This window comes from Passer montanus, unplaced genomic scaffold (assembly GCF_014805655.1).
Source record: "Passer montanus isolate IOZ18808 unplaced genomic scaffold, ASM1480565v1 scaffold8, whole genome shotgun sequence".
Classification (NCBI taxonomy): domain Eukaryota; kingdom Metazoa; phylum Chordata; class Aves; order Passeriformes; family Passeridae; genus Passer; species Passer montanus.
This window is the reverse complement of record NW_024373256.1, coordinates 9,876,935-9,890,034: the sequence shown is the minus strand read 5'-3', so window position 1 is coordinate 9,890,034 and position 13,100 is coordinate 9,876,935. Positions and strand designations below refer to the sequence as shown.

General features: G+C 41.1%; 1 protein-coding gene across 4 annotated transcripts in view; it reads left to right on the top strand.

The window, feature by feature from the left end:
* Nucleotides 1-13,100, top strand: part of LOC120513142 (phospholipase A2-like) — a 30,342-nt gene that overhangs the window by 13,779 nt on the left and 3,463 nt on the right. For all 4 annotated transcript variants that reach the window (XM_039732261.1, XM_039732258.1, XM_039732262.1 and 1 more), the window contains exons 4-6: nt 5,686-6,093; nt 10,488-10,653; nt 12,132-12,238. In XM_039732261.1, the coding sequence (XP_039588195.1) occupies nt 5,886-6,093; nt 10,488-10,653; nt 12,132-12,238 (481 nt within the window). In that variant the 5' untranslated portion in view covers nt 5,686-5,885. The remainder of the gene's footprint in view (nt 1-5,685; nt 6,094-10,487; nt 10,654-12,131; nt 12,239-13,100) is intronic.

The window sequence follows — 13,100 nt, the reverse complement described above, 5'->3', positions numbered from 1 at the left end:
TGGAAAGGGCACTGCTTCTGTTTGTGACAAAGCTGTCTAGATAATAAAAGCAGGCAAAATCTCAAGTCTCTTTGAATTCAGCACAGATGATTTCCCCAGTGCATTTGCATCTTTTACTTGGTGATATATGGAAAAAATTATTATCAATTAATTTGTTATTGCAGAACAGGCCTACTGCCTTCCCTGCCTACAGGCCATAGTTGTATAAAAACCTTTATGCAAAAGGAAGTGATATTGGAGTCTCCTTCCCTGGCAGGGTGGAACTGCTAATTTGAAGATATCTGCTATCACATCACAATATCAGAATTGATAGGTGTAGGTGGACTTCTACAAGTTTTGTAGTCCAACTTTCTCCTCATGGCAGGTCCCATTAAAGCAGGTTGCTTTTAGTCATGTTGAATTGAGTTATGTATATCTCAAAGGATGGAGTTGCCATAGCCTTTCAGGGAAAATTGTTTCAGTATTTGATCCTTAAAAAAAAAAGTTTCCTATATTGAATTGCTGTAGGTTGTGCTCATTGCTTCTTGAGCACCTCTGGGAAAAATGTGGTTGCATCTCTTGTACACCCTTCCTTTACAAAGTGCTCCACAGCACGATGATCTCCACTCACCATCTTCTTTAAACCTGGGCAAATCCAGCTCTCATCTTCTTGGATGTCATGAACTGCAGCTGTCAGAGCAGTGTGGTAGTTTTGCTTTAGTGTGTCAATGGCTTTCTTAAAATGAGACACAGAGCTCCAGATGTGGTGTGACAAGTGTCAGATGGAGGGGAAGAATCAGTTCCCTCCAAACCTACCAGTGGTACTCAGCCCAGTTGGCAGCTGGGCACATTAGCTCCAAGAGCCCTCGGCTGACTCACATTCAGCTTGTCCAGCACAACCCTCAGCTCCTTTTCTACAAAGCTGTTCTCTATCCAGTCAGTTCCCAGCCTGTCCCACCTGGGGGGTTGTGCCAACCCAGTTGCAGGACTTTGCATTTGTCTTTGCTGAACTTCATGAGGTCCCCAAGAGCTCATTTTTCCAGTCTGACTAGGTCTGTCTGATACACCCTGCCTTGCAGTGTATCAGCCACTCCCCCCAATTTGGTATCACCCACAAATGTGCTGAGAGGTCATTCTATCCCATCATCCTGGTCATTACATCAGCCATTTCAAGAATCCAAGGTGATGTAACCTATATAAAGAAAGCAAGTCAAATATCCTTCCAGAGATATGCTGGAGACTTCAAATTTTGTTTTAGAAACATGCACACATGGCATTGCCAAGTTGTTTTTTTCTCAAGATATAAAAAATAAGAAGTAGCCCTGGGTTCCACAAGGAGCAGGCCATGAGTCTTTTTTTGGATGCAAATGCAGAATGTAGAACTTGACTTAGAGAGTGCAAATCTGGAAGGCAGAGATGACTGTCAGAACCTAAGAGCTAAGCAAGCTGCAAGTTATTTATAGAGTCTTTCCCCAGCATCTCCAGTGTGTGCCTTTGCTCAAAGATGGGCAATACATTTCCATGCCATAAAAATGGACAGAACTGCATTGGTAAACATGTGGTGCTCTGAGGACATTCTTGCAATCTCCCTGCCTGCCTGGGTGGTTGTGTGGATGGAAGGGACTCTGTGCTAGCAGCTGTTGTACTAAAGGAGCAGAGGGGAGAATGGGGATCAGGAAAAAAAAAACAAAACTAGAGGGAAGAGAAAACTGTAGGAGTAATTCAGCTCCTCTGCAGACATTACAGCAGTTTCAAGAACATTTCTGTAATAACAACCTTTCCAGCACACAACTGTCTGTTATGGGCAGTGACACACTACATGGTGTTTTTGCAGCATGGACAGAGTAACATTGTTCCTAAAGGGCAGGAAAGGACAATGCTACAGACATGACCCCCAAAACTCTCTTGGGACATATTGTGCTACTCAGAGACTTACTATCACCAGAGACATTACAAGTTATGCTATAGGCTGGTAGAGTTTTAAAGCTAGATTTTGTGGCGTATGCTGGAACTGCATTTGAGATAATACATGTACATTGCAAAATACTCTAAATCAGCGTAGCAGAATGTTTTCTTATCTTCCACATGGAGCTTGTTTCTCCAAACTTGGCTTTATAACTCTTGTACACTTTGGGACAACATCTCCAACAACATGAGCTGAAGAAAACACTGGTAAACAGGAAGCATTGGTTGTGAAAAGGAACTAAGAGAAGATGGAAGGACATGAAAGTGAGGAAACCCAGCCAAAATGGGAACAAAGGCACTGAATGTTTCCAAACACTCAGATAATTAAGGCTGTTTGGTTTGGTATTTTTATGAAGACAACAATGATAAAGAAGTTGTGTACTACAGGGACGTTCAGTATCTGAAGGAACATACACTTGTAAAGGATATATTCCAGGAAAAACCTGTGTCCCAATCCAATGTTTAAGAAGATGTGGGATAACTCAGAGATGTTTACCAAGCATAGCAATAAGTAAACACAGTCATTTGACTTAACTGCTGGGAAACAACTCTTCAGTTCCAATTATTCTGATACCCTCACAGTAAGGCACATGCTTCTTTCCTTATTTTCCTCCAGGAGACAGTGCCACAAAGAACCCAATCTGGAACTTAATCTGGGATGCAAAACATCAAATTCCTGTTTTCCAGCTCTGCTACAACCATAATAAAGAATAAGTAAATCATCCTGCCTCCATTCCCATGTCTGACAATGAGAAAATAATTTCTTTCACCACTCTATTAGTTCATTAATTCAGTGAGGCAGCAGGTATGCCCTATGGCTTAAATGCCACATGCTTAATGCTGTAGGCATTTTTTAGGACTTTGCTTAGACATCTACAGACCCTAATACTTCTGTACTCATCAGCAGCAACACTACATTGGTTCACAACAAGCTAAATGCAGAGTATTTGTAAATTTGACCGAGGTAGGTGCCATGCCTTTTCATTTCTCAGGAAAAATAACTGCTGTTACTAAATAAAAATTTTAATGGAGCTATTTTTACTACAAAAATACAGCTTTTCAGCTGTTAAGTCAGCAGTAAATCTACTGTTACACTTAAGATCACTACCTTCACCTGATCACAGGGTAGTAGATAACTTGCACTTGGATTAACCATATTTTAGACCATTCTAGCACTTTCCATAAACATTTTAACATTTTGGGTTATTATACTCTGCCATTTTCCTGCATGTACATAATCCCGGACCCTGAGAAATGAGGCTTTTAGAACTCATTTAACAGATTTCCAATAACAGTGTTATGCTGTGAGAATGTTCCTCAGTACAGCCATGTGTCTAAATTACATTAATCTATTTCTCAGATTTAAATACAATTAAAGCAATCATAAGGCACATGCAGCCTTTTTTGAGAAAGTACATTTGAAAAGCAAATGCTTCTCTCCGCCCCTGCACAGCTCCAGATGACAGACAGAAAGAATTCATCAGAAAGAAGGAAAATGCCATTTGTCTCATAGGACTTAGGCCAGTTTCCAATTGCTTCAAATAGAAGAAAAGAAACACTACAAAAAGAAATATGACAGGTCTACACTGCTACGTAAGTTTTTAATTAAGAAATTTAAACTGAACCAAATCTAATTTTAAAAACATGACTCCATTATTTTAATCCATATTTTCTTAGCCATATGCCTGGCAATTAACTGGACAATCTAGCTCTGCCTCAATAAAAGTATTTCCTTCTATCAGATTTCCTCCCCTCTCACCAGTTTCACTGGATGTTCTCCTTTGAACTTTTACTATACTCACAGGAATCAGAACTCATGACTTGCATTCCTTATTTCATCACTATATACAGTTTCTCTCCCCACACATCTTTGTGTACTTTCTGATAGAAGCAGCTGTAGTCTGAGCATTTCAGTCTTATTTGATTTTTCAGTGGTTATAAGGTTACTTTCCTTTCTTCAGAGAAAAACATATCAGCAGCGCTAACACATTGCATCAGTCAGCATCCTGAAGAACAACATGAAATGTAATTCATCTTGCTCCCTTGGATACTGTTTTCATTGTCATATGCAATGGCATGCTGAATGGGATAGTGTTCAAGTGGAAGTTTCATTAAGCAGCTCTCGGACACCATTAAAGTGTTCTAATAGGTGTGACTTATTGACCGGAAGAGTCGGTAAACAAATGAAGTATAAGTGACAGTGCGAGACCAGAGTAACAGTAATTAGCGATGTGACTCCATGAGTAATAGGAAAATTGTCCTGACCCAGTTGATGGCAATAGCAACAAAATCTTTAAAAAATGTAAAAAAAAATAATCCCCAACAGATGAGTTTTCTGCCAACACGTCTAAGGGTCGTGAGCAGCCTTTCTGGTTGCCACACAAGCCACTGCACTCGTGTTCCACTCCAGCTGTGCTGGGGCACACAGTGGCAGTTGTGCTCCCCATGCTGGCCAGAGCCACACACAGGGGTGGAAGGAGAGGGACAGGCTGGCAGCATTGTCCCAGCACGCCTCACCTGCAGCTGCTTGATCCTGCAGGCATCAGGGCTTCACAGGAAGCCTCCACCTTCCCCTCTCTGCAGAACACCGGCACTCTGGTGGGAACCCTGCTTATCTCTGCCATGTGGAGCTCCCACAGGCACCCTGTGCCTTGCAAAGCGCCGTGCACAGCCCTGGCTGAGCTGCCACACCTTGCCTGGTGTTCTGCAGGGAGTTGCACAAAGGCCCACCAGGTGTACAATGGCATATCAATATCCTGCCTCCAATCAATGTTCCACGTTTGTCCCATGCTCCCCTCACTTCAGTGCCAACACAAACATTTCAGAGAGCTTGGATTAATGAGAGCATAACAAAAACAAATCTGATCTGTCTGTGCATGTTTGTTGTCTCCTGGAATCATATCACATGATTTTCCACCTCTCCTGAATAAAGACAAATATTATAACACAGAAATCAAAGCATTTTAATGCAAAAATTCCTCAGTATGTGCATGAAAAAATGATTTTATTTCTTTGATGAGAATACCATTCACAAAAACCCCTCACCAAACTACCAGCTTCTCTCCAAGAGTAAGATGACATGACAAATAAAAAATTCTTTGTAAACTCCATAAATAGAACTAGTTTTATTTCTCTTTCCATATCCTAGCAGTGTAGGCCTCAATGGGATCCTATGGGGGTAATATCCTGGAATATAATAATGCCAAAAAAAAAAAAGAAAAAGTATGAGCACCACAAGACAAAACACATGCTCACATAATCAATACTCTATATTTCAGGGCTCCTGATTGCTTGAACAACTGACAGGAAATGCACTGGTTTCAGTGCAATAATAAAAGGTCTGAAGAAACACTTGGAAAGTATGAATACAGAAAAAAATCACATAAAAGCAAGTCATATTGTCTGTGTGTTGAGAGAAGCAATGAAACTGATTGTAATGTATGTTTTACAAAATAATACAAGAGTTGGAAAGGGAATGGGAAAATATACAAATATACAATGTACAAAAAAATTACTCACTTTTAGAGTTTATTTTGTTTGAGGTACAATTAACAAGTTTTTATCAAGCTACAAATATCCGTAACCGGTTTAGGAGTTGGTTGTCCTTTAGTCATCCAAGGAAAGGAGCAATCAGTAGATGAAGTCTGGCTGATGCAGACTCCAGATAGAGCACGTCTTCAGCACTGGTTATAATTAACCACCAGACTAACTTACAACACAGTTCCTGCTTTCCTCTTCTAGATCTGGATTAAACTACCTAGAACTGCTGTAATTCAAAAGGAAAATCCAGCTGCCAGAGCAGGAAGGTGTGGAGGAGCGGAGAGGCGGCCCCACCAGAGCCGCGGGGTGTGACCCCTGTGCCCGCGCTGCGCTCCGCTGCCCGAGTGACAGCTCGCAGCTCCCGCCGGCTCCTCCAGCGGCAGCTCCTCCCTTCTGGCCAGATGGACAGCGCAGCTTGGACTTGGGCTCCGGGGGACCCGGCTCGGGGCAGAAAGCAGCCTTTTATAGCCGGCACGCCGGGCTGCGGCTCACACCTACACACTGCGCTGCCGAGCACAGCGGCGCTGCCGGACCCGCGCCCCCGCCCGTCGCTGCCCATGGCGCCGCTGCCCCCGCTCCTGCTGCTGCTGCTGCTGCTGCCGGCGGCCGGTGAGTAGAGCCGGGCCCCGCGGGGCTCGGCACCACACGGTCCTTCCCGGCGGGGAGCGCCTCGTCCGGACCCGGCCGGATGGGGCTTGGCAGGTGGGAAGAGGGACAGAGAAAGGAGCGTTAGAAGAAACGCTGACGGGAGGTGCCTGTGTTGCCACGGAGAGCAGCCCCTGTGACAGGTGGCCAGCGCTCGGGCACAGCTGGGTGGGACTCGCTCAAGGGAACCCCGATTTGCGCTGCCAGCGGCGGCTGGAGCTGCCCCGACAGCCCGGCCCGTGCTCGGACCCGCCTGCACAGGGCAGCGGGGCTGCAGGGGCGCACAGCACTTCTGTGAAGTTCATCAGTGGTGTTCAACTCCGCTAACGAAGTTCCGTGTTTGAAATCAGTGTGCAGCTTGCACGTGCAATACCAAGCTTCCTATAAAGCCGGGAGCTTTACCCCGCTCTTCTCTGGGTATTGGAGTGAGCTGTCACGGAGCAGAGTTACTAAGCAGTTGAGAAGCAAGAATTGCTAGGACTGAGATCGCCTACAAAACCCTAATTGGGTTATTCTGAAAAATGAATCAGTCTTCATGAATAAGTTATGATGTGAGAATGTAATTAAAGGACCCCTGCCTCACACCTTCACACAGCCAATTAGTCACTTTGCAAATATTTAATTATTTTTTTTGTCTCCTACATCCTATTTATTAATCAGTGTTAAAGACTGGTTGTAACAATTCACAGTCCATTTCCTCTTAGGTTTTCTGAGGTATTCATTAGTACAGTATCTGATTGTACTAGTTTCTCTGAAACTCTATTATCACCCCTCTTTTTCAGATATGTATGTGGGCTGACACAAAAAAGCATCCTCTAATTTTAGGTTCCCATGGTGACATGGTAGAACCCAATTTAACTTACAACTACATAAAATTATGCAGAACTCCAACTACTCAAAGCCTTCTAGTTCTACTGAGTGCTGTGGTAGCTTGGTACTCCAATCCCAGCATATTCAGCAGGCTGGGAGCCTACTATTTGTAAACATCAATAGGCATTGTTTTAAAGTGATTAAATTAACCTCATGCTGAACCTTTGTGACAGCTGCAAGGATAAAATCCTATCTTCCAGAATAGCAATCAGCTGCCTTAAGTAAAAGATTCTCTTGCAGTTTTTTTTATACATTCCTACACAGTTTGCAAATCTTGCAAATAGCAGGATCCTAAAGAAAAGAGCCTCAATTAATTCCTACAACAGATTCCAGGCACAGAATGGAGCAGGGTCTGGGGAAAGGCAGTCCTGTGATTAAAGCCCATAAGGTAAGGTGCTTGCATAATGGGGCCAACTTAGGGCCCCCCAAGCTCCCTGCCCCAGTTCTACTTCCTGACCTTATAATGCCCTTTGATTCCTTCTGCATTTTGATCATCCTCCAGACTTCATCCTTTGCATGGGACAAACCTCAGAAGACCAGTAAGGAAAGCAATGAAATCACAGTTTCTGCCAGCTTGGAGTGCTCATTACAGAGAGCCTGGCTGCGCTCCGATTGCTCTGAGTCAGGCACCTCAGTCACCCACTCCGTGGGCAGTGAGGAGCACGGGAAATGCAATTTACCTGTTTCCCAACTGGTCCAAAGTATCAAAACAGGCAAATTTAACCTTTCAGAAAATTTACATGTGACCAGAGTTTGTGGAGATAGCACATAAGTTGTCTGGGCAATAAAATGAGGTGAAAAAGGCCATTCCTGATGACTTATAAAACAAGAGGTAAAAAGCTAAGCAAAAACTAAGGTTTCTGTAAGGCATACAGTTATTTTTTGTAAGATTTTGGAAATGCATCAGAAAGTCTGCTTATTCCCAAGTTTCAAGTTCTGAACTACTGGAGCCTTATGACTGTATAGAGATATCCCTAAAGGACATTTTACACATATTTACCATAAAAAAAAGTTTCTGTACCCTCAGTCTTTAAAAGAACAGCTTAAAAATTCTTTCTAAACCCACAAAACAGCATATACTATCATCATATTGATACTCTGATTGTTTCCATAGCTCTGTGCATTCTCAGATGGTATTTCATTGCTTTTATTAACTCAGCTCATAAAGCTGTTGTGACAGAGTATCATATTCAGAGTATCTATGCCATGCTGATTTACAACTGGATGAGAGAGATGCTGTAACACAAATATATTACAAGGACAAAAAGTTTATGTTGTTTTCTTTAAGACACGTGGCATATTATACTTGAGTTCCTGAGGTCAGAGAGTTCATCAGAGAGTTCATCACTTCTACTTGTCATGGATTTAAATCATGGGACTAGGAATTGTCCCAAGTTAGCAAACAATTCTCAGATGAAACCAGGAATATGATTTGGAAATTCTTGCTTTCTTCTTCCCGACTTGTATCTCTCCTACACCATCCTTCCTAGTTACCAGGAACTGAGACACAATGTAAAAATTCTTCACTTTTTTCAGAATCCCCAAGGTCATGCAGAGCAAACACAGCTTTGCCATTAACCATGGTTCCTCCAGACATTACTGGCTGTCTACAAGAGTAACCATTACTGACACTAAGAGCATAACCAGTTGTCATTGTAATGCTGCAGCCTGATTAGAGGGTTTTCAGCTCAGAATTTACTGAACTTGTACTGACAATGCAGATAACACTCTCAATGCTATCATAACATGAATCTGTTTATAACCAAATGGATGCTTCTGCTACCCAGAACCAAAATGTCACACTAAACATACAGGCAATGTTCTGCAACAGAAGCCATGCACAACAGACACTGTTCACTGTCTCAGCAAGGAAATTTAGGGCCAACTCAGCAGTTTTGAACTGAAACTGCAATCGACTACATAGCAAGGAAGCTTTTCTTAACTCCTCAGGATATGATTGCTTTTAATCAATGGCCAAAGCTGTATGTGCAAGTTTAAACACCCTTGTTTCAACACTTCTGCCCCTAAATCACATGCTCAAAAAGCAGGAGAGACAAGATCTGGGAGTGCTCACCAGTCAGGAAAGTGATGCTGCCTCAGGATTCTTCCTAAAGTGTTTTTTTTACCATTCTCACTCACAAACCAATTGAATTTCTTACTGAGGTGATTTCATGAGGTGTTTAAATTCCACTGTTTCATGACATTACAAGTGCCAGAGGTCACCAGCATCCCACACGTTTCAAGTTACTCAACTGTGCTGGGACCGGTATTTTTTCTGTCAGATTTTCCATTAACTGATTAGAGTTAATCATATAATCTATTATGATATAATCTATTACAAAAGGTTACTCTATTATGCTATTATAATAGATTATGTGCTTACTTAGATTATATAAAAACTGCATAATCATATAGTTATTTTGTAGGAAAGTAACCATCAAAGCCTTCAACAATGAAGTCTAACTATTTTTTTTTCTGCTGTCTCCATCACAGGTATTGTCAGTTATTAAAACTTAATGCCTTTTGGAATCTGTAACCAGTACTGGAGTTTAGGTTTATAAACTGTTCTCCTCATACCAAAATAAGTAATTAGTTTAATTAAAAAACTCTAATCAGAAGCCTTCTAAAACAAGTTTGTTTTGTAGTCATTCAACTTTCTAAAATTTGCTGTGAATAGCTTGGAGCCTGCACTGAAGGAGAGGCTGCCCATTACCATTGGGGTCTTCAGTGTGTTAGTTCAATCTCTAAGCATGACATGAACCCCTTAAAAACCCAGAGTCTCAACAGTTTTCTGCTGCTTGGGACCTCTTGCTTTAGTACTGATATGGGATGATTAAAATATAGTTCCTAAAGTAAATTTTGTTCTGGAGAAATAATAGTGAGAATCACTTCAACAACAACAACCCCAAACAAAAATAAACAGGAAAATAACCAAACCCCACCTTTCTAATTTCCCTGGAAAAAACTCCAAGCACCCATCCATTTCCCCGCCTTAGATCCACCACACCATCCCCACCAGTTCTTTGGCTGCTTTGTCTAAAAATCAGGAAAACAAAAACCCTATCATAAAGGACCTTTTTCTTCCAACATAAAGCACTACATTCTACAAAATAATATGGGCAAAATTACACGTTAAGCTAAAGAGAAAACACTGCAACCCTGAGGCAGCTAATCTTAGCAACTGGGCGGGCCTGGGCCACAGAACACACGCTGGCCCTCACCAGCTGCAAGGCTGGAAATGACTGCTCTGCCATTGTGCACTGCCTCCATGGGAGGAAACCACTGCAGCTCTTCTCAGGGTTCAGTATTCTGCTCACTGTGGGCTGGGGACAAAGGGACTGGGTCAGGCAGCATGGCCCCAAAGTGTCAAAAATAAAACTGGATTATTTTCAAGTACTCTAATTTATTATCAATGCTTTAAAAAACCCAAACAATCCCAACTATTTTATATTTGCGTGTTGGATTCAATAATAGTTTTTCTTCCACAGTTTATAAGGGCACTTTTGGGGAAGGCCATTTGAGAAACCGCAGAGGAATTCTGGAGCTGGCTGGAGCCATCAGATGCACCACAGGGCGCTCTCCCTTTGCCTACATGCGCTACGGATGCTACTGCGGCCTGGGAGGAAAAGGATGGCCCAAGGACAGAGTAGACTGGTGAGAGCAACTGTTCAGCTGAATAATTAAGTGCTGAATGCAGATGACAAGCAAAAGGACTAAAATATAAATTAGGCCTATTTGAGAGAGGGAACTGAGTTTAAATACAGCTCAGATTGCTAAGAAACTCTGAGGCATTCAAATTGTGTTGATATAGATCTATACAATCTTCCCTTTAATTCAAATTCTCATTGCATTAGTACAGGATTCACAGTATAACTGTCTTTGCTGTTGCATTTCAGCAAAGAGCTAAATAACTAAAGTTTTGTGGGAGAAGCTTTAAAGTTCAAACATTGAAGCTATCTAAAGTAAAAATTAAAAAACAAAGGCAGTAAAAATCTTTTGATTTTACTATCTTCCATGTTATTAGTATTCAAAATAATATATAAGAATTATTCAACGTGCTGAAAAAGAATTCTAAAACCCAAACCTTTCCATTTAGTACTAAATCACAGCATACTGACTATCATCATTGTAATTTATAATTGAACATTAACTGACAAGAAGATGATTTGGGGTTTTGTTTTCGTTTGGTTTTGTTGTTGCATGGTTTGGGGTTTTTAAAAATTTCTATGCATGAAAAGGAGTTACTGAGCTGTGTTGTTCAACTGTTATGTACCACAAGATCTTTACACAATGATTTGTGGGGAATGACCAAGTAATTACTTAATAAGCACAGGAAAAACAGTAATTGCAAAGTGAGAGCTCACAGCGTTAACTTTTCCTGTTGCAGACAAGTTTCTCAGGCAACCTAAACACCATCTACCTACTGTAATCTGATGGTTTTCGTGTGCCAGGAGGAAACTGAATGAATGAATGAATGAATGAATGAATGAATGAATGAATGAATGAATGAATGAATGAATGAATACTTTGTGGATACACCTGGTTCTTCCAGCAAGTCAAAAAGAAAGGATGTAATTAGTTTGCAGCAAAAACTTACAAGCTGCATAATTTCAGGTCCTTGTTGCCACCTCTCCTTGCTTTTCTGGGCTTGCAGTGACTCCACACCAGAGACACCACACCAGTATATTTTAATGCCTTTTTTAAGCATTAAAATGCCATTAATTCTTACCTGTACTGTTCAGTTTCACAATGTCATAGGAAGCTTAAAAATTCTTTGTGCCAATTATGACAAGAACAATTTTGAAACCATAATTTTGAGCAACTTTCCAAATTTTCTGATGATAATAAGCTTCATTTTGTGGAAGGGGCTAGGAGAAAAGCATACACACATATAACTGAGAATGCTCTGAAGATTCAAGTAGCTCAATGTATATCAAACATTTTTCTCCTCACTTATTACATGAAAAAGTAGTAAATTTTTCCAAGTGATCTATTAAGCCGTTACCCTGGTTTGGTTCCTGAGCAGGTAATGTTTGTACACTCACTGTTTTATTGTTCCACAGCTGTAGTAACCCACTGATAGAGTCCACCCAGAGTGTGTGACCATAAACCACCATCTCTGTTCCTCTCAGGTGCTGCTTTCACCACGACTGCTGCTATGGGAGGGCAGAACAAGCAGGCTGTCAGCCAAAGACTGAAAGTTACCACTGGGAATGCAAAGACAATTCTGCTGTGTGTGGTGAGTGAGCACTTGGGGAGTTTTTTGGTGCTGGGTTATTAGTTTGGTTTGGTTGTTTCCTAATTCTACTAATTATCTCATTAGAAAGGTATTTTCTTCATTAACTGTAAGATTCTTAGTTTACCATCCTTCCTTTTGTGACTTTTTTTGCCACTGTGCCTCCAGAAAGCACAGCTAAACCAATCAATTGAATGTAGTTCCCTTTTCTTAATCCTCCCTCTGACTGACACAAGCAAACAAAACTGAGCTAGAAGCATCTATTACCTTTTCAGAAAACACAACCATAACCATCTTTTTACATCCAGCATTAACATTTGCTGAGGAACCCATGCTATGCTACTCCCTGCAAGTCTCCACCTGGAGAGCAAGTACCAACAGGAGACAAGAAAATTGGAACAGTTTAAAAAGGAGGTTTTCCCTACTTAGCAGAAAATATTTCCCACTATTTGTAAGTTTATAAGGGACATGTTTTTGGCATATTTATCCCTGATCAGTTGCACTGATAGCTGCAATTCATGAATGAACTCATAATTACAGGTTACAGTTTCAAACAATGAGGTAATAAAATATTTGATGAGTTTATTTCTGGAAGTTAAATTAACAAATATTAATTTGAAAATATTTACATAACACAAGTGTACAAACTGCAACAGATTGCTGACCACATCCTGATAAATTTTGTTTGACTGCTATAAAATATCCTTGCCATGCTGAGGTAAGGGAAGGACAAAGAGATCACAAAGAAAGAAAAACCCCAAAAAATGGCTAACAGGAAAATGCAGCTTTTCTTTTACATTATTTGTTCACAACTTACAAAGTTTTTGCAAATGCTTTCTAATATACTGACTCATTGAAACTGTAG